The sequence below is a fragment of the Taudactylus pleione genome, unplaced genomic scaffold, assembly GCF_031769625.1.
Source record: "Taudactylus pleione unplaced genomic scaffold, aTauple2 ptg000186l, whole genome shotgun sequence".
Taxonomy (NCBI): domain Eukaryota; kingdom Metazoa; phylum Chordata; class Amphibia; order Anura; family Myobatrachidae; genus Taudactylus; species Taudactylus pleione.
Window position 1 is genome coordinate 1,451,523 of NW_028284588.1, and position 20,942 is coordinate 1,472,464.

At 38.3% G+C, this 20,942-nt stretch overlaps 1 protein-coding gene across 1 annotated transcript in view; it reads right to left on the bottom strand.

The window, feature by feature from the left end:
* Window positions 1–5,412: 5,412 nt before the first annotated feature.
* The window catches only part of LPCAT1 (lysophosphatidylcholine acyltransferase 1), a 124,596-nt gene continuing 109,066 nt past the window's right edge, over window positions 5,413–20,942 (bottom strand). The window contains exons 11-14 of the mRNA XM_088476333.1: window positions 13,188–13,341; window positions 12,307–12,405; window positions 9,466–9,607; window positions 5,413–7,975 (exon numbers count right to left, since the gene is read on the bottom strand). Coding sequence (XP_088332459.1) covers window positions 7,788–7,975; window positions 9,466–9,607; window positions 12,307–12,405; window positions 13,188–13,341 — 583 coding nt within the window. The 3' untranslated portion in view covers window positions 5,413–7,787. The remainder of the gene's footprint in view (window positions 7,976–9,465; window positions 9,608–12,306; window positions 12,406–13,187; window positions 13,342–20,942) is intronic.

A 20,942-nucleotide genomic window follows, 5' to 3' on the forward strand; every position in this document is an offset into this window, starting at 1 on the left:
GAATATTTTTGAGAGTGTATTTTAATTGTTTAGACAACAACGCAATGGTGATCTGTGGCATGTTTTATATTCCCTCTATTTTGTTGCACCTTTAAAAAACACAATATAACAGCTAAAATAATAATGGTTCCAACATGGGAGACGCATTGGACCATTGAGAAATGTGATTGAACACTAGCGGAGTCACTTCTGTTCATTTAAAAACAGCAGTTAGTATTTGCTTTTGGAACAATCAATTCAGTTTAAATTAAAGTCTGTTTAAGAAAATGTTCATTTCAAATGTATAAAAAAAAAATAATCCCATACCACGCGGTAATAACTTTGTTCTGAGATGATAGCTCACTTCTGTATTGTGTTGATTCTGTAGACACATTAGAAGTATATGTTTGTGTACTTTTTGATAATATCCCATTTAAGTCTTCGCTGGTTTGGATCTTTAGAGTTCGTTCTCACAGGTGTTAAAGTCTTGCAATACACATTCTCAAAGCCCTCTAACTGCGTTTTAATATGTCCTATAATTAATGTAAACTAATATCAACATTGCCTGCAGCGTTGACAAGCGCTAAATGTTCGGCACAATATAATGGAGATTTATAGCAGCCCTCATTAAAGAGTAAATATACAACCAGACTTTGATTTCTGAGATGAATAATAAAATATGAAATAGCTGGAGTATTTATACTTGGTATTAAAGACGTCCACTAATCTCGATCACTATTCAGCAGCAGTTTGTCATTTTAGGAAGAAGGAAATTCCCCAACTAAACAGACAGGCAGTAACAGACAGACTTGCTTTGATGAACTATATACGATTTGGATTGGTGCAGGGTCTGTAATGTCACAACTCAGTCACTCTTTTTTTATTCGTCACAAATTCCAAAAGGAAACTTGGAGGCCTTGCAGCAGTGTATAATAGAGTGGCAAGATAAGACCATATAACAAACCTGCAGTGGAATGTCCACTATGAAGGGGATTTAGTGGTTCATCAACGTACAAGCCAAATTTCAGAACACATTTTGAACAAGCAACTAAATGCGAGGAAAACGTACAAGAACTTATATTAGACATTTTCAACGCCAGATTCAACAGTGCCCTAAGCTTAATAATTCACTGAATTCTAAAACCAATGTCTTAAACCAGTAAATACTTAAACTACAATTCAATAATACACTATTTTGTAATCATTTGTTCTTTAAGTTAAGTCTAGGATATATTCTAAAACTAACAGCTTATGTAAGGGTCATTAGTCCTGTGTCTTGAATAGGTTAGACCAGTGGTTCCCAAACTGGGTGCCATGGCACCAGTGGGTGGTCCTGGACCAAATCAAATTATTTATGGTAAACTTTTTAGGCAAAACCAGTGCTGGTGGCTGCCAGTTCTAAAATATGTGGACAAACAGAAACACAGCTCTGTCCACCATCACATAACTGAACCTAAGAATGACAGGTAAACACAATTTACTTAATTTAATATTGTTTTCTGAATTTCTCAATAAGAAACTTTAGGCCTAGGGGTGCCGTGAGTAAAAATACTGTTACTCTGGGGCAAATATATTCAAAATTCAAGAAAATTTGGTAATCACTGGGTTAGACAGTTGGCCTTCAGATAATAAAATTCCATCAACTAAATAAAAAAATGGCAACAATTAAAACATATAGCTTGTTAATTACCAGAATAAATAAAATGTATCACTTTTCAATATGTGAGATAGAAGATACATGTTTTATTTGCATTGAAAAGAGAAGAGAAAATGTGCCTACATGTAGGTTTTATTTTTTTATTGTTTAACAATATATTTATATATGTGCTCATGTTAGTTAACTCATCCTTACTTTACCAATATTTAATCAAAACATGTAATGCCCTTCTGCAAATAAGACCTGAATAAAAACTAATTATAGGCCATTAAAGAGACCTATACAAATCAGGTTTAATACTACTTGAAGAATCTATGAAACTAGCTAGCACAAGAGACATATTTCAACTGATCCTTTTACAACTAAAGGCGGTAACCAATTAGCCTTGAACATTGTTCGGGCGCTAATGGATCCCCCGGGGCTAACTAATTAGACCAGAAGCGCCGCCCGATGCCGGCAGTTATCGTGGTTTTTTTTTCGGGACCTAATGTGTCCTGAGAAAAAATCCATGAAAAGTGCATTTTTTTTCCAGGCGTAAAGGTGAAAACACATAAATACGTGAACTTATCATGGATCCTGTGTGTTTTCGGATTAAATGTCCTATAATTTTGTTTGAAATAATAGGATAGGGAGAAAAAAACATCGGAAAAAAACAGGGATAATTGGCCAAAAATCCCTGTTTTTCAGCATTCGTGGCTAATTGAATAGCCCCCTAAATCATAAAAAAAACAAATATAGAAAAAAAAATAACTAACCCCTCAAAACATAAAAATGGCACTCGCACATTTTGACATTAATGATTAGAGAGGAGATTTTATCAAACCTCCTAAAAGGGAGACATATCCGTTAGCAACCAGATTCAAGCAATATTTTTTTTTAAATATACAAGATACATGATAGCTAGAATAGTGTTTACTTCAGGTCCGGCGCCCTCCTCGAGAAAGGGCACTCCGACGAAAAGGGGGCATGGCCCCAATGAAAGGGGTGAGTCTTTAAGACACCCTTTTCATTACTCTTGGGGGTGTGCCCGGAACTTATGGACATGCCGGGCTGCCCCCAAGCTTTCCCTTCTCAGTGAATAGCGCATGCGTCCAGCATCTATTCACTGGCGGTCATCGCTACATGGTAGATTTCTCAACTCGCCGGACACTGCGGCCCAAGGAAGGGGGCACCCGCAGGCTGTTTTAGCAGAGCGTCTTCATACGGGACAGGGTGCATTCTGTCCTATTGAAATCGGGGAGGGCGCGGCGCCCCGCTAAAACGGGCCTAGCGGAAACGCTAGTTGAATCTGATTGGTTGTTTGCTATGGGTATTATTTTTCCTTTTTAGTAGGTTTGGTAAATCTTCCTCTAAAAATAAAAAAATTTACTTTTTTGAGAAAGGGATTGCCTGAAATATTAAATATATTTTTCACGTTTATTCACATATGTCAAATACAACAAGGGTCTCTTTTTATTCAGCCTAAATGCAAATCTATCCTACTAAATGGCATTGTAACAGGCAACAGTACGAAATATGCAGCATTTACATGCCACTAAAAACAATTGCAATAAGAGGCATTAGCTACCAACTTATCAAGAGTATGCAGCTTGTGATTGGTTCTCCAACTCACATGTCCTCTATGCTGCCATTTTAAAGTGGTGTATGGCATTTGTTAGTTCTGTATTACATTATTCGAGTAATCCGGACATATATGGCTACATGGAGCAGAGCCTGTGGCTCAGAATAAATTAGGGAGATATTTAAAAAAATGAATTGCGAAGAGGGTACTACAGGTTAAAAGATTTGATTCTGCTAAGGCTTCCTATGGCTGTAAACCAAGAAAAAAGCTATGATAACTGGATTATTGAAACTCTACAGAAAATGCATCTTTCTGATTCATAAAGATAAAGATAACTGAATTCAATGTAACTTACCCCATGTTTAGCTAAAAAACATTTGGTCCTTATGGGGTTAAACACCATAATGTAACTATATATTTACAAAGTAGTGATAACAATTCTGTAAATATAATGTGTAGTATAGTAATGATGTCACTAGTGTCATGTGACTCATTCTCACAGTGTTCCTTGATGGAATGTTTAACAGTCAGTGAAGGAAACACATACACCGGCATATCAGGGTCTGTTTCTACAGGCAATATTCGGTTTCATGTTAAATTGTGCATTTTTAATTAGGAATAAATGTACAAATGTGTCCACATACATCTATCATCAAATCGCCCCTTTTAGTGCGCCACGCACTTTGTGACTTAGCCGCGCCAAAACACTAATCCTAAATACAGAACCATAACTAGACTTTTTGGTGACCTGTGCCAGAGAGAGCATTGGCGCCCCCCCATTTTTAAATAGGGACATAAGAGCACCTGAAAATGGGCCATGGCCTCATGGTGAAGGGCCAGGGAAGAGATAGGGGAGGCCAGGAAATGCTGGGGATAAAAAAAAAAAAAAAAAAAAGAGGAAGCCACAAGTGCGAATGATGATAAACAGGAAAATTGACAGGACCAAACAGTGCCCCCTGCCCTGCGGTGCCCTGTGCCATGGCACTGGTCGCACTACCCTAGTTACGGCCCTGCCTAAATACCTAGTACACTATAAGCTAACTAAAATGCAAAATTGCTGAAAAAATTGCAAAACTGAGGAAAAATTACAAAATCTAGGGTAAAAAGGCAAAAGACAGGTCCAATATGAGTGACAAGCACCATGCATAGTTTTGCAACAAAAATACTAATCCTTATACACTAGAAAGCAAAGAAAGATGCAAAAATGATGAAAAATGATGCAGTCTGAGTAAAAAGGGGAAAGACTGGTCCTGACATTTGCCACGCATTGCCAGGGCCGTAACTAGGGGTGGCCGAGCGTGGGCAGTGTCGCCGCTAACCCACAGCTCCCTGGATCTGACTAGCAGGGTTCCTAGAATGGCTGGCTACCTGAAGCCAGAATCTCTGCAGCAGTGCCGTCTGGAGCGTCCTTAGGATGCTCCAGGCATTGCTGTAATCAACGGCGATTGTGGCCCTACCGTGTCCGCATGAGGGGGTGTGACCTGCACATCTGCTATATCTGAGACTTTATACTAATTACTTTGTTACACAAAATCAATCTAAGCACCTAGCACAATATATGCGAACAAAGATTCAAAACTTGAGGAAAAAGTAGCAAAATTGAGGAAAGAAAAGAACACACCCTGGGAATCGGATCGGTGTATGAGGAATTGGACACATCTGTATCAGTTATTGTAAAATAAAAAGTCTATTAGAAATCCCTCCATAGTTCCATACGCAGATACTACCCCCTTCCCTGCAACATATTCTCCACACTGCAAAATATAACTAAAGAAAACTCGTGCCAACTATCCATATACTATTTATTTTAAAATAGTTCAGGAATCTTATTTTGCTGGCAAACCCCACAATGTAAATTGATCTAATGTGTTTTTATATTGTTGCAAACCTGAAACTGCATACCGTAACACATCTATACTACATGTGTTGAGATTGCTACAGGCAAAATATACTCTGTTATATAGATTTTTTCCACACATTTTCCAGTCTCCAAAACGGAATTTGCAATGACAAGCCAGTGTGAGGAGCTCAGCTTTCTCCCGACACCAATCTCTCGTCCTGCTGTTTTCTAAAACAATGTCTGAAAAGAGGTCTAAAAATATTGCTGACCTAAGACAAACTTCAAAAATAAGCAAACATTATTCTGGCTTTTCACTAGAAATGCCTAAATATACAACATTTTATGTTGTGCACTTGAATAATCTGAAGCAAAAAGTACTGTAAATAGGTTTTTATTTTTTTCCATAGAAATTGAGAAATACAGTCTGTAATTAAACACTAGCATATGTTGAAAAATTCCCCAAATCTAAAACACAGTAAGATATTGTACTAAAAATTGGAAGCGTTCTAATACCATTTAACAGAAACAAATAACTAAAGTTGCGCATATGCATACGCAACAAAGTATGTCGCTTTGACAGGTTCCAACATCTGCAGTGTATATAAACATTTGATTTTAAAGTATTAGAAATATAGTTAGGTCCCTTTATAATTTTGTTAATTTAACCAAAACTTTTTTTTTTTTTTTTTTTCTTATTTTATTGCTGCCATCTATCAAGGTCCTCAGTCCCTCACCCAAACAATTCAACTGGCTTAGTATTGCATATACTATTTATAAGTTCTGCTTATTTGAGGTCAAAAGGGCATCAATGGACCCATCAAACAGAGGCAAGTCATTTCACATTTATTTTTAAATAAAACACTTGCTCGATTCAGGTGCGCTCCTTGGATTTACAAGGAACAGGAATGTAAAGGAAGCTCGGCAAGAATTTCCCTAAAAGAAAACAATCAGTAAGCAGGATTACTGCTAAGAATTTCCAACAACCACCTACATAGCAGTAATCAGAAATACCTTTTTTCCAGTGAATTTGCAATAGCCGTTAAGAAGAAATTGTCATGAGAAAAATAAAAATGTACATTTACTTTTAGAGCGCCAAAGCACATTATCAAAAGTAAGGCATCACTGCCTATGAATAAGTTTATGACCAAAGCTGGAGATTTAAATACTAAAATGTATAAATGGAATTGAGAAGAGGCCATCAAAGCCCAGCTATGATGACCCCTTAAGTGTCACTTGCAGGCACCCTTTATGCCGCACCCACATATGATCGACCTGAGAATTCATCCAAACACATCTTCATTGACATCGTACGGTAAAACATTTCTGAACCATATCATCCAGCAAGGTATGAACAATCTACACACCACTTACTATAAAGAAAAAAAAAAAAAAACACGTTTAATTAGTTTAAATTAAGGAGGAAAAAGTGCTTTGATGGAGGAAAATGAAAAATAAATTGTGCATTACTGTAACTACGGAAATTGTACATTGGTTTAAATATTGATTTTCTTTTTTACACTAAATCATTAGAGTATCATAATGAATGAAAATGTATTATAATGAATGAAAACTGAGAAAGTCAATGTTTATTTATGAACTTTTAAGCAAAAGCATTTCAAACTGTAACAGACTAGCCTTAAAGTATACCTGACAATTGCACGCTGTGGAAGCAGCCATCTTGTGAGCAAAACAGTCGTCATGTGATGCACCCTACCCCTGCACTAGGAACTGATGGACCAGTCACATGCTCCTAGCAAATTGATAGACAGCATATTAGGTCAATCCAAAACTGTCTGCCTTCAAAGTGTGTAGATGAGTGGTAATCTTTAAATGAGTTCTCTTGTTGGGATTTGACTGTATGTTTTGGAATAAAAATCCCATTAAGAATGGTGTGTGGCAATGTCAGATCTGCAAACCAAATGAAGACATACAACATGGAGGTACTCTAGTACAAATAAAAAAACTAATTAACAAGAAAATGACCTGTAATTGAAAATGTAGATGCTCTGGTTATAATCCTACATAAATGTGGATAGCAGGAAAAAGTGAACTAACATGTATAATAATTAATGCGGTGAACACAAAATAAACAGCATCCTAAAAAAGAACAACTCACCAAATTGCACTAAACTTCACATCAGGTACAGTATCTGGTGTACATGCACACTTTGTACAGCACAAGGAGAACACCGCTTAGGTGTGTGCTGGATATTTGTGGACAATTTTGTTTTTATATTTCTGTGCTACAACATTGAAGTACAGAGAAGTTACTGGGTGCCATAGAGTGGTGCCAGCTGATAATAAATATTTAATGGGATCTTCTAACACAACAGCTATAAAAAATTTAAATAAAAAAATTACTACATGGTATCTAGAAAATGGTGACATGTTTGTATGAGGTCACCCAATCATTCAAAACTCCACTATAATTTCATCCATGAAGTGACCATAAAATTCATTATAAATGTAGACAACTCTAAAGCAGTAAGTAAGCCCATCAGAGAAATGGCACTGTGTGTAAGGTTTTTTTCTGACGTCAGTTGGTTTTTCACAACAAACCACAGTGAGCGCAGATCAATCGCAATGTTTCCTTTGCAAACACCTTATGACTGTACTAAAGAATGCATGGTAGCTGAAAAATGTAAATGGTCGCAAACAGAAAACACGTAGGTGTATAGGTGGCTATAAGTATGTTCAGAGGTACAATACACATATGCCCCTCACCAGGAGAGGGTGATGTAGTTCCCACTTTAGTTCAGTTTCTTTTGCCCATTGTGGCACTGTGGTTCTTCCATGTCTTCAGGCGTGAAATCCGTACAGAAACCATTAGGCGTAGGAGTGGAAGGGCTATTCAGACATATTTCAGAGTCCACCATATTTGGATAAAGATAGTCTTCTGCAAAAGTAGGGTTAGATGCAGCAAACCTGTCAAAGTCCGCTACAAAAAAATAAAACGCTAATGTTAATGACACATGGCAAATGTAAAAAAAACTACTTGCATGAAGTGATCTTATGACGGTTGTGTCATGTCTCTCAACATACCTAATGGTTACAATTAGGAGAGTTAAAAAAAAATATATAAAAAACAACACATGCCCAAGCTAAACTAATAGCTTCATAAAGCACTGGCAACAAAGAATAGCATTCTGTCTGCAAAGCTCTGATGTACAACCACATGCACAAGTTCGACCATGAATTCAAAAACTGACTCCCAAACATCATTAGTGCAAGGTTCAGTATCGGGGGTCAAAATCCATCGATTATATAAATAAATATATGCCAATATAACTGTTATTTCTATATAGGACAGTGATACACAACTGCAAAACATATTTCTGGAAACAGCGAGGATAAGGAATAGAAGTAGATTAGATTGCCTTTAATCATATGCCTTCAGTGTAGTAATAAAAGTCTTTACTGGCTTGTTATAACCTAATAATTTAAATGAGGGTTGTACAATCTAATAGAAATGAGCGGTTCCGTTTTGGCTGGGATCTGCCCGCCAAGTTTGTAATTCAGAACAAGGCAAAATGTCATCTTGCACGGACATCTGTACCGAGGTGTCCGGGAAAGATAACGATTTGCCTTCTTCTGAGATCCAAACAAGGCAGGAAGATCTGAGCCCAAACCGAGCCCACTCATCTCTACACTCTACATAGATGGAAAGGTGCTGATGGTTCAAGAACTCAAAATTGCCATAATGTCAGGAGAGCTGAAATATAATGGAGCTGGCAAGAACATTATCATTTCAGATAAGCATAGCATAGTAGAACCCCAATTATCCAGGGTAAAAGTGGGGAAAGGTTGCCTGAATAATCAAAGTTATGGTGAATCCAAAAAAAACATGTAGAGTGATTAATGTATTGAATTTAGTGGTTAATGTGGACTTTGTTCACTCTGTGGAGCCAAAGTGGAAAGTCGAATAAAGTACGTAGAAATGAGCTCTGGAAAATAATGTGCAGATTATCCACCTTTATCTAAAGTATTTAGTTGGAGATCTCACCCACGGGAACTGCTTCTGCTACTTACAATGACTAGAGATCTGTTGGTGAACTTCCATATTTATCTACAAGCACTAAAGGGTTAGAAATGGCAGTCAGCTTCTGATAGGAAGAGAGCTGTGTCCAGGACTCAGAAGGTTGCTATGATGTTCAAAACTTATTACTATATAGCAGAAGGAGGACAACAACAGATTGAAGAAAAAAAAGAGAAATATACTAATAGACTTAGATGTTATTTAGTATAGAACCAAAATATGTTTAATGTAAACTAAATGGTACAGCAACCACTAAGATCAAAGGAATATTACCCATCCCCTTACTTCCCCCATTCTTCCACTTTTAACCACCCCCTCCCCTTTTACATGAAGGTAACCTAAAACGTACTTTAAGTACAAAATATGCAGGAAATCTCTCAATAAATATTTACCATAAGTAATTTTCCCCTGCTCGTCCACATTTATCGCTGTAAAAAGGTCTGTTACATTCAGTTCTGGAACTCCCAATGCAGTCTTCAAAATCACTGTCAAGTCCTCTTCCACTATCGTTTTATAATTTTCTGACTGGTACATCTATAAACAGCAAAAAATGTCAATATCACCATATACAGCAAAACAATCTGGTAAAAGCAATCAAATATAAAAATTTCAGATAATATTTGTCATTGTGATATTTTAGCTTTGACAGCATAAACAGCATTTACAAATGACACAGGAATGCATTGTCCTGATCTAAAAAACACACTAGATCACAGGTCATCTGGTGGACTTGATGGCTTTATAATGAATTTTGTTCATTGAAATATAATTGTCTGAAGAATCTACTTCAGTCTTCTAATTTACCTTACTGCCATATACATTTAGCACAATCCTATCATACCCGGTTTGCCAACCCTTACAGCCCTGCACAGACATAAGAAACTGATTACAAATTGTAAGACACCAACAGACAAATTAACTGTACTGTATACAATGATTACATTAAAACTGTCGGCAAGTATGAAATTACCAATCAGCTTCCTCCTTGTGTCCATTGGGGGCAGAGTCTGGGGCGGGGCAGCGCGATCGCGTCATTGTGGCCCCGCCACCCCCTTTACAATGCCGTTATTTTCAGCTCTGTGAAGCAGGGGGCAGGGGCCAGGATGACGCGATTCAGCGCAAATCGTGTCACTGCCCCCCCCCCCCCCCCCGCTGCAGGGTTTTTTAGTTTATTCTGGGGGTGGTTGGGAGGGTTGGTGGCTTCCGGGAGGCTTGCCTGCCTTTCCAGGGGGCCGGGAGCGGCACCCGAAAATTGGGAGGCCCCAGTCCAAATCGGGAGGGTAGGCAAGCCTGGGTAATTGTAGTGAATGATGTTTACAAATGGACTAACCAGAATATTTCAATGTAAAAATGTTTCTGTGTTAATGTAATTTCATTGGGTATAGAAATTTCTGTGGGGCAAATTGCTGCCTATGGTGTTTTAAAAAAGGCAATGTGCGGCCCTTGATGGTCTATTTTGCTCCCTTTCCTCCGCTGAATAAATGTCCAACAGGGACATGCAGGGGAAAGCAATGCAATTTGCGTCAACATGGCCATGATGAGAGTACAAAGAAAATTACATAATTTGACAATTAACTATTAACTTCAATTGTGTTGTTTCATCACAGATTTTGATTACAGTGCTTTGGGCAGTAGCTCAACCAGTTTAAACATATAGTGGTGCTTGAAAATTTGTGAACCTTTCTGAATGTCCTATATTTCTACTGAAATTTGTCCTAAAACTACCTCAGATTTTCACACAAGTCCTAAAAGTAGATAAAGAGAAAAAAATCAAATGAGACAAAAATATTAGACATGCTCATTTTTTTTTGGAAGAAAATGATCCAATATCACATATCTGTGAGTGGCAAAAGTATAAGAACCTTTAGGGTTAGCAGATATTTTGAAGGTGAAATTAGAGTTAAGTATTTTCAACCTACAGGATGACAATCAGGTGTGAGTGGACAGCCTGTGATTTTAAAAGAACAGGGATCTATCAAAGTCTGATGTTCACAACACATGTTTGTGGAAGTGTATCATGCCACAAACAAAGGAAATTTCTGAGGCCTCAGAAGAAAAGTTGTTGATGCTCATCTGGCTGGATTGGATTATGTTTGGAGAAAGGAAAACACTGCATTCCAGCATAAAAATCTCATACCATCTGTGAAACACGGTTGTGGTGCTATCATGGTTTGGGCCTATTGTGCTGCATCTCACCTAGGACGACTTGCCATCATTGATGGGACAATGAATTCTGAATTATACCGGAACTGTCCATGAGCTGCATCACAAGAGAACATGGGTCATGCAGCAAGACAACGACCTAAAGCACATAAGTCATTCGACCAAAGAATGGTTAAAGAAGAATATATTTAAAGTTTTGGAATGGCCAAGTCAAAGTCCTGACCTTAATCCAATCAAAATGTTGTCGAAGGACCTGAAGTGAGTAGTTCATGGGAGGAAACCCATCAACATAACAGAGTTGAAGCTGTTTTGTACTGAGGAATGAGGTAAAATTCCTCCAAGCCGATGTTCAGGACTAATCAACAACTACCGGAAACATTTAGAAGCAGTTATTGCTGCACAGGGGGGTCATACCAGATACTGAAAGCAAAGGTTCATATACCTTTGCCACTCACAGATATGGGATATTGGGTAATTTTCCTTGAAAAAAAATTAGCACATCTAATTTTTTTTGTCTCATTTGGTTCTCTTTATCTACTTGTGTGAAAATCTGAGGTAGTTTTAGGGCAAATTTAAGCAGAAATATAGAAAATCCTGAAGGGTTCACAAACTTTCAAGCACCACTATAGAGCTATACAGGTGTTAATAAATCTCACTAAGAAAATGTAGAATTTGTTTCTCAGTTTATGGACTATTTTCATAAGAATTGTTTTGCATCACGTTTTACAGATTTAAACAATGAGCACTAAATGATTAAGATTTTTTTGAATTGTAAGATCAATAAAGTATTCATTAATAGTGCATATCGTATATTTCCTCTCTTACTTTGGGCAACGTAATATGTTATCACAGTGTACCACCCTAGGACACTTTCTTAACATGGATTAAAACTTGAGTTAAACATTTTGCCCGTAGCTAAAATCATTTATATTGAATTATATTTGCCTTATTCAGTGAGATTATTTGCACCAAACGAAAACAGCATAACCACAATGTGAACAATAAGATATAGCAGTTGCATTTAAAGTGACCACACTTAGACCTAAAAAAATGGAGAACCTGACACTTGCCTTAAAAGCCAACTGAATGGTTTCCAAAGTCTTGGAAGGTCTACATACAACAGACAAGGCAATCACATATTCCCGTAAATCAATGGCACCCGTTTCATTCTGTAACAGCAAAGAGCAAACTGAGAATGCATTTCTTCAGTGTTGCAGCATAATAAGCAGTACCATAAATAGATGCAGGAGAACACATTTCAAATCTTGTCATTTTCAGCCTATTTCTATAAATGTAATTTACACTAGACAAGGTTAATAATACTCTGTTACCTATTTTTAGGTTTGACATTTTACTAAAAGTGGAAAACGCTACAAAATAATTGCAATTAAGATATTTTTGACATTTAAAATTTTAAGTCAGATATTCTGCATCTATTCCAAAGTGTACCAAAACTACTGTTGAAATGAAATCAAGTGGTCATGTACTAAACCATAATGTAGAAGCAGGTTTTGGAAAATACAGTATATATTATATTATTCTGCATATTAAATAGCAAAAAAATATTACCAGTGAATAATACTTGTATCAACTCCTGTAAATAATGTGTGTCCCCTTTCAACTATACTGTAGGCCCAAAATAACATAACTTAGCGTAGCATGGAGTACGTGATAAATTAATTTTGTCGTTTAAACCAATATTCATGTAAACACAATCTATCAATTGGCTGGGAACTAGTGATATCAATAAAGCTGGAGATAATCCATTCAGGCTATATAATATTTTTTTAGCCAAATGAAAAAAATATTTCTGTAGCAACCGCCATAAACAATATTAATTAGCATGTAGGTGCTAAAAAAAATCAGATAAATGAATTCACAATCACTAAAATGCTGTATCAAAGAGTAACAGGTCTAATAATGAATAAAACAAAACAGCTGGAAAACATACCTCATCAAATAAGGCAAACAGGTCCTCTAATTTCTCTGTTACTGGAACAGACAAGTACTCTGCAAACTCCTTCAAGTTTATCTTTTCCCCTTTCATTTTTCTAGCACTTTCAGAGAACTGACTTAATTCTTTTTCAAGTTTCTCTGGTTTTAACCTGTGAACAAAACAAATTATTAATAAGGGAAAAGTCTTAAGTTTCTTTTGCTTTATCATGCACTGGTAAATTAGTCTACAAAACTGCCAGTAATAATCCAAAATTTATCAGATGAAACAAATCAGATTTTGTGCTTCTTTGTTCAATTTCTAAATAACCAATTAGTGCAAATGTTTGCATAATCATCGTACAATAGAACGTAACTTAATTCTTTGGTAATCCATACAATTCAGTCACCAACTCATGCGGAGAAACTACTAAACTTGTGTCCAGTCTAAGGGTGGGTACGCACTTGCACGATATTGGCCCGATTTCGGCAAATCGGAATGACAAATCAGGCATATCACGCAGTATGCATGCCCGATTGCACACTCCCGCGGGTCGCATGCAATATCGTATACGGAGCTGTGAAGTGTACTGAAGGAAGAACCGAGGCATCATTCCGTCGTCCATTACATCGGGTAATGTAAACACGCAATCTTGCATGGTCCGGGGTGAAAGTAAATCGCCCCGACCATCGGCAAGATTGCGGTCGTACAATTGTGTACCCAGTCTAACAGATCAGTTCAAACCATCAGATCCAAAAGTGCGTCTTTCCATATTAAAACTAATTAAACTCGAGTTTAATACTCTTTCCTAATTTTTAGTGAATTACATAGCAATTGGATTTAGAATTCATTTAATCTAAAATCAAATCACAAAATAAAGTACCCACTTTTTCAAACATCGAAAAAAAATTCCAACACACTCAGAGGATATGGGATGGATTCACAAAGGATATGCCTACTCTGTCTGAGCATGTGCTAAAGTAGCATAAACGTGGATATCGAACATGAAATCTTTTATGTATATCCGATTTATAAAGAATTATAGGGAGGAAGATACTTTGAATATACTGTAGTTGGCAGTGCTCCCTAAAGTCAAGTATAGATACTAGCGTACAGGAGAAAAGAAGGGGCACTCATATGAAATGGTTATATTTGAAATTAATTTATAAAAATAAAATATATTTCTCATAGTATTTGGAGTGTTATGGAACAAATTATTCTCTTTTAATCCCTCCTGTTGTCACATCCTAAAGGAAAGAAATCAGAGAGACTTGATTTCTTTACAGCCTCATTGAGGGGGACCTGCTTTGATTACATTTACAGCACTGAGGAAATGTACACATTACCAGATGTAATTAACACCAATGAGACTGTGTTCTATGAGCAGCACTAATTGTGCTAGGAGTACTTACTATAAACATTTGCAATGCTGTATGATCTCTGATTTTATACTGTAATGTTTTGGTATGAAACCTGAGTTATAATTAGGATATGTGTTTTCTTATAATCATTTTAAACCTTGAACAACTTCAGTAATAATGGTGGTAACTTTACAGACAGTGATCTCTTTCTCCTGTTTGGGTCTTGCCACAAATTACATGATACTGCAAGTGGTGGAACTTAACCTTAACAACTCTGTTATGTCTGCTTGAGAGGAAAATGATCCTCTATCTTTTGCTTTGGATTGTAACCTAAATAAATTAGCGTGCCGGCCGTCGGAATACTGATGAGGGAAGACCGACCTGGGACTAAAGATAGGTGTCGAAATCCTGACGCCTGTGTTTAACCTGATGCTGAAATCCTGAGAGCCGGCATCCCGAACGAAGGCAAGCAGGACTTCCTCGCTCTTAGCTGCGGGGGGGGGGGGTTAGGTTTAGGCACCTCTGGAAGGTGGGGTCGGGGGGGTTATTCAACTGCCGGTATTCAATACCCGACCCCATAGGGATACTCATAATTTACCTCACAATTGAAGAATATGTGTGAATTTGAAGTTTCTGACAGAAATATTATGTATTGCTTCAATTCGATATATACCCCTCAACACTCCATATACTGTGTTATTTATTATATTATTTGTTACTGAGAAACAGATATTATTAGAAATTAATAAAGGCTAAGGGCAAAATTTACTAAGCGGCGGGTTCTAAACCCCGGCGTTTTGGTGGCAGTTTGATGGCAGGTTCTAAACCACGGGGGTTTGGTGGCAGTTTTGTGGCGGTTAATAAATGACAGCCCTGTTCTAAAATTTGTTTTGATGGCGGTTTTGCAGCGGTTTTGGCCTTAGTAAATCTGCGGATCGCAAAACCACCGACAAACCGCCGGGGTTTAGAACCCGCCACTTAGTAAAATTTGCCCTAAGTTTTAAACTTCAAACCATTTCACAAACAAGAGTGCCGCTTTAATAAAAAAAAATAACAAAAAGTGTCTTCTTTTCTCTTGTATGCTAAGAAAAAAAGAAAAGTAAATGGCCATACATCTCACAATCACAGAAATAGATTGTTTCATCATGTAGAGTAAAGTAGAGAAAATACAGCAATGGCAATTTCATTGACATGAAATAATCTCACGAGTTTCAGACACAAAAGATTGTCTGACAACCAGTAATATGAGTCATATTTCCCATTAATTTCAAAGGAAACAGCATATTAATAGGCACATTATTTAAATAGAAATGCATTGCTGACTGAAATGCATTTCTAGAATGCTCCATAAAATAAATATAAATAATTTTAAAAACTTAAAAAACTAAAAATTGTATGAAATTATTGTGGAAATGAAAATCCCTGGCTACCCGGCCTTGCTGGACAGGTGGAACACAACCAGCATAAACAATCCCACAATATTCTTACACTGATTTCCTGATAACACGCCACTGTTTCCTAAGGGGTGGAGGTCAGCCAATCACGAGCAGCCTTCCCATTAACAATTCAAAATGCCTGTATTTAAAAAAAATATAAACTATAAATCCTAATCTCTAAATTGATTGGAGAATGACTTAAAATCACACACTGAAATATTACCCCCTTATAAGGTACAAAAAAGAGGTAAAAAAAAGTATTTTTATTATATATTAGAGATGAAAATGATGTCCGTTGTTGGAAAGTCGTCGTGAGTGCCGCATATATATATATATATATATATATATATATATACACACACACACACACACACACACACACACACACACACACACACACACACACACACACACACACACACAGTCAGGTGCATAAATATTGGGACATTGACAGAATTTTCATATTTTGGCCTCTATTCACCACCACAATTGCTTTGAAATGAAACAAACAAGATGTGCTTTAACTGCAGACTTTCAGATTTAATTTGAGGGTAATTACATCCAAATCAGGTGAACGGTGTAGGAATTACAATGGTTTCTATATGTGCCTCCCACTTTTTAAGGGGCCAAAAGTAATGGGACAAACTAAACAATCCTAAATATAACTTTCACTTTTTAATACTTTGAGGGTATTCAATATGAAACGTTAACTTCACTGTCGAAGTTAACGTTTCATATCGGAGTTTTTACCTGCGTTAAAAAGTATCGGGCGCGCTCCCACTTATCCCCGTATTCAATATAAAATTAACAAAAACGGGAAACTCCGAAGTTGGATTTGCGTAAAGTTACGAATTTTTCCTTTAAAAAGACCCCCCTAAAGTTGTAAAAACATGGGGGAACACTATGGGTACCCCCGTTTTAGCCTTTAAATGAAAGTCGGGGATTTAAATAGCCGCAGCAGGTGTTTTTTTCCCGACATTAAAGAAGTGTTGCAGAAGAGCACTTAGGTTATTTTTTTCGTTTTTTTAAGTGGTCCCATCAAATTTGGGGTACATGAAAATGGGTACTAGCATATTTTTAAGTCCCTAAAGTAAATTTTTTAAAAATCTGCCTTTGTGCACCTGTCGCTATAATTCTATTCTTCAAATCACCTGCCGCATACTTGCAGAATAGCCCTGAACCTATTTCCCTATTGTTATCCAATTTTTTTCACCCCAATTTTTTAATTCATTTTTTGGGGTGTCCCTATTTTTTTTAAAACTTTTTTTGACACAGTTCTTTTTTAAATGTCATTCCCAGGGGTGCAAGCTATTTTTTTTTTAAGCCTGCACCCCTAAACCCCAATACTGAACTTTTTTTCGACACCTATTCAATGGTGAAAAGTTATCCCCGTTTTTTATCAAAGACTTTTCAAAACTGAGATAAGTCTTTGAAATTGAATACGATGTAAAAGTCAAACCTGTGATAATGACGTCATACCTCCGATATTAACGCAAAAACGATGATTTCGCTCCCATATTGAATACCCCTGTATGTTGCAAATCCTTTGCAGGCAATTACAGCCTGAAGTCTGGAACGCATAGACATCACCAGACGCTGGGTTTCATCCCTGGTGATGCTCTGCAAGGCCTCTACTGCAAATGTCTTCAGTTCCTGCTTGTTCTTGGGGCATTTTCCCTTCAGTTTTGTCTTCATCAAGCGAAATGCATGCTCAAATCGGATTCATGTCATGGGATTGACTTGGCCAATGCATAACATTCCAGTTTTTAGCCTTAAAAAACTCTTTGGTTGCCTTTGCAATATGCTTCGGGTCATTGTCCATCTGCACTGTGAAGCGCCGTCCAATGAGTTCTGAAGCATTTGACTGAATATGAGAATATAATATTGCCCGAAACACTTCAGAATTCATTCTGCTGCTTTTGTCAGCAGTCACATCATCAATAAATACAAGGGAACCAGTTCCTTTGGTAGTGTCATGCCCACGCCATGACACTACCACCACCATGCTTCACTGATGAGGTGGTATGTTTTGGATCATGAGCAGTTCCTTTCCTACTCCATGCTCTTCTCTTCTCTTCCCATCACTCTGGTACAAGTTGATCTTTGTCTCATCTGCCCATAGGATTTTGTTCCAGAACTGTAATGGCTTTCTTTGATGTTGTTTGGCAAACTCTAATCTGGTCTTCCTGTTTTTGTGGCTCACAAATGGTTTACATCTTGTGGTGAACCCTCTATATCCACTCTTGTGAAGTCTTCTCTTGATTGTTGACTTTGACACATATACACCTACCTCCTGGAGAGTGTTCTTGATTGGGCCAACTGTTGTGAAGGGGTTTTTCTTCACCAGGGAAATAATTCTTCTGTCATCCACCACAGTTGTTTTCCATGGTCTTCCGGGTCTTTTGGTGTTGCTGAGCTCTCCGGTGCGTTCTTTCCTTTTAAGAATGTTCCAAACAGTTGATTTGGCCACACCTAATGTTTTTGCTATCTCTCTGATGGGTTTGTAATGATTTTTCAGCCTAATGATGGCTTGCTTCACTGATGAGTGACAGCTCTTTGGTCTCATATTGAGAGTCTACAGCAACCGATTCCAAATGCAAATGTCACACCTAGAATCAACTCCAGACGTTTTACCTGCTTAATGGATAATGAAATAACGAGGGAATAGCCCACACCTGTCCATGAAATAGCTTTTGATTTGATAGTCCCATTACTTTTGGCCCCTTAAAAAGTAGGAGGCACATATAGAAACCGTTGTAATTCCTACACCGTTCACCTGATTTGGATGTAATTACCCTCAAATTAAATCTGAAAGTCTGCAGTTAAAGCACATCTTGTTTGTTTCATTTCAAAGCCATTGTGGTGGTGAATAGAGGCCAAAATCTGAAAATTCTGTCAATGTCCCAATATTTATGCACCTGACTGTATGTGTATATATATATATATATATATATATATATATATATATATATATATATATTAGGGGTGAGCGGGTTCGGATTTCTGAAATCCGAACCCCCCCGATCCGAGTCCGATCCGAATCAGGCTCGACTTTTCCCGCCTGACTCGGATCTGAAATCGAGGCAAAACGTCATCATCCCGCCTTCCGAGTCTCGCGGGTTTTGGATCCTATATAAGGTACCCGCGTCGGCGCCATTTTCTCACTCGGCTGTGGACAGTGAAGAGGGAGGGTGGGAGTTAGGGCTGTGTAGTGTAGTGTAGTGTAGTGCTGCTGTTGTCCACTACTTCAAAGTCCTTAGGGGCTGGCTGTGTTGTGCTGCTGTTGTTAATAGGGGCTGTGTCCACTACTTCAAAGTCCATAGGGGCTGGCTGGACTGTGTTGTGCAGTCAGTTCTCCATAGGGGCTGTGTCCACTCCAAAGTCCTGTACAGTGTCCCAGTCCTAAAGGGGTGCTGTAGTGTTGTCCAGGGGGTGCTCTGTCCATCAGGGGTGCTCCCCCCAAGTGCTAAAAAATAATATATTTTCTGTGTTTGTGAATTGTGTGCGCAGTAGCCGCACGTGCATCAACAAAGTAGTGCCAAGCGTGCGCCTGTGTCATAAGTAAAGGGCCGGCTGGCTTGACCGTTAAGGGTGCTGTAACCCCCGAAAGTACACTCCAGTCCAAACCAAAAAAAAAATTATTTTCTGTGTTTGTGAATTGTGTGCGCAGTAGCCGCACGTGCATCAACAAAGTAGTGCCAAGCGTGCGCCTGTGTCATAAGTAAAGGGCCGGCTGGCTTGACCGTTAAGGGTGCTGTAACCCCCGAAAGTACACTCCAGTCCAAACCAAAAAAAAAATTATTTTCTGTGTTTGTGAATTGTGTGCGCAGTAGCCGCACGTGCATCAACAAAGTAGTGCCAAGCGTGCGCCTGTGTCATAAGTAAAGGGCCGGCTGGCTTGACCGTTAAGGGTGCTGTAACCCCCGAAAGTACACTCCAGTCCAAACCAAAAAAAAAATTATTTTCTGTGTTTGTGAATTGTGTGCGCAGTAGCCGCATGTGCATCAACAAAGTAGTGCCAAGCGTGCGCCTGTGTCATAAGTAAAGGGCCGGCTGGCTTGACCGTTAAAGGGTGCTGTAACCCCCAAAGTACACTCCAGTCCAAACCAAAAAAAAAAATATTTTCTGTGTTTGTGAATTGTGTGCGCAGTAGCCGCACGTGCATCAACAAAGTAGTGCCAAGCGTGCGCCTGTGTCATAAGTAAAGGGCCGGCTAGCTTGACCGTTAAGGGTGCTGTAACCCCCGAAAGTACACTCCAGTCCAAACCAAAAAAAAAATTATTTTCTGTGTTTGTGAATTGTGTGCGCAGTAGCCGCACGTGCATCAACAAAGTAGTGCCAAGCGTGCGCCTGTGTCATAAGTAAAGGGCCGGCTGGCTTGACCGTTAAAGGGTGCTGTAACCCCCGAAAGTACACTCCAGTCCAAACAAAAAAAAAAATTATTTTCTGTGTTTGTGAATTGTGTGCGCAGTAGCCGCACGTGCATCAACAAAGTAGTGCCAAGCGTGCGCCTGTGTCATAAGTAAAGGGCCGGCTGGCTTGACCGTTAAAGGGTGCTGTAACCCCCAAAGTACACTCCAAACCAAAAAAATATATATTTTCTGTGTTTGTGAATTGTGTGCGCAGTAGCCGCACGTGCATCAACAAAGTAGTGCCAAGCGTGCGCCTGTGTCATAAGTAAAGGGCCGGCTGGCTTGACCGTTAAAGGGTGCTGTAACCCCCAAAGTACACTCCAAACCAAAAAAATATATATTTTCTGTGTTTGTGACTTGTGTGCACTGTGGCTGCACGTGCATCAACAAAGGAGCAGCGCCAAGCGTGCGCCTGTGTCATAAGTAAAGGGCCGGCTGGCTTGACCGTTAAAGGGTGCTGTAACCCCCAAAGTACACTCCAGTCCAAACCAAAAAAAAAAATATTTTCTGTGTTTGTGAATTGTGTGCGCAGTAGCCGCACGTGCATCAACAAAGTAGTGCCAA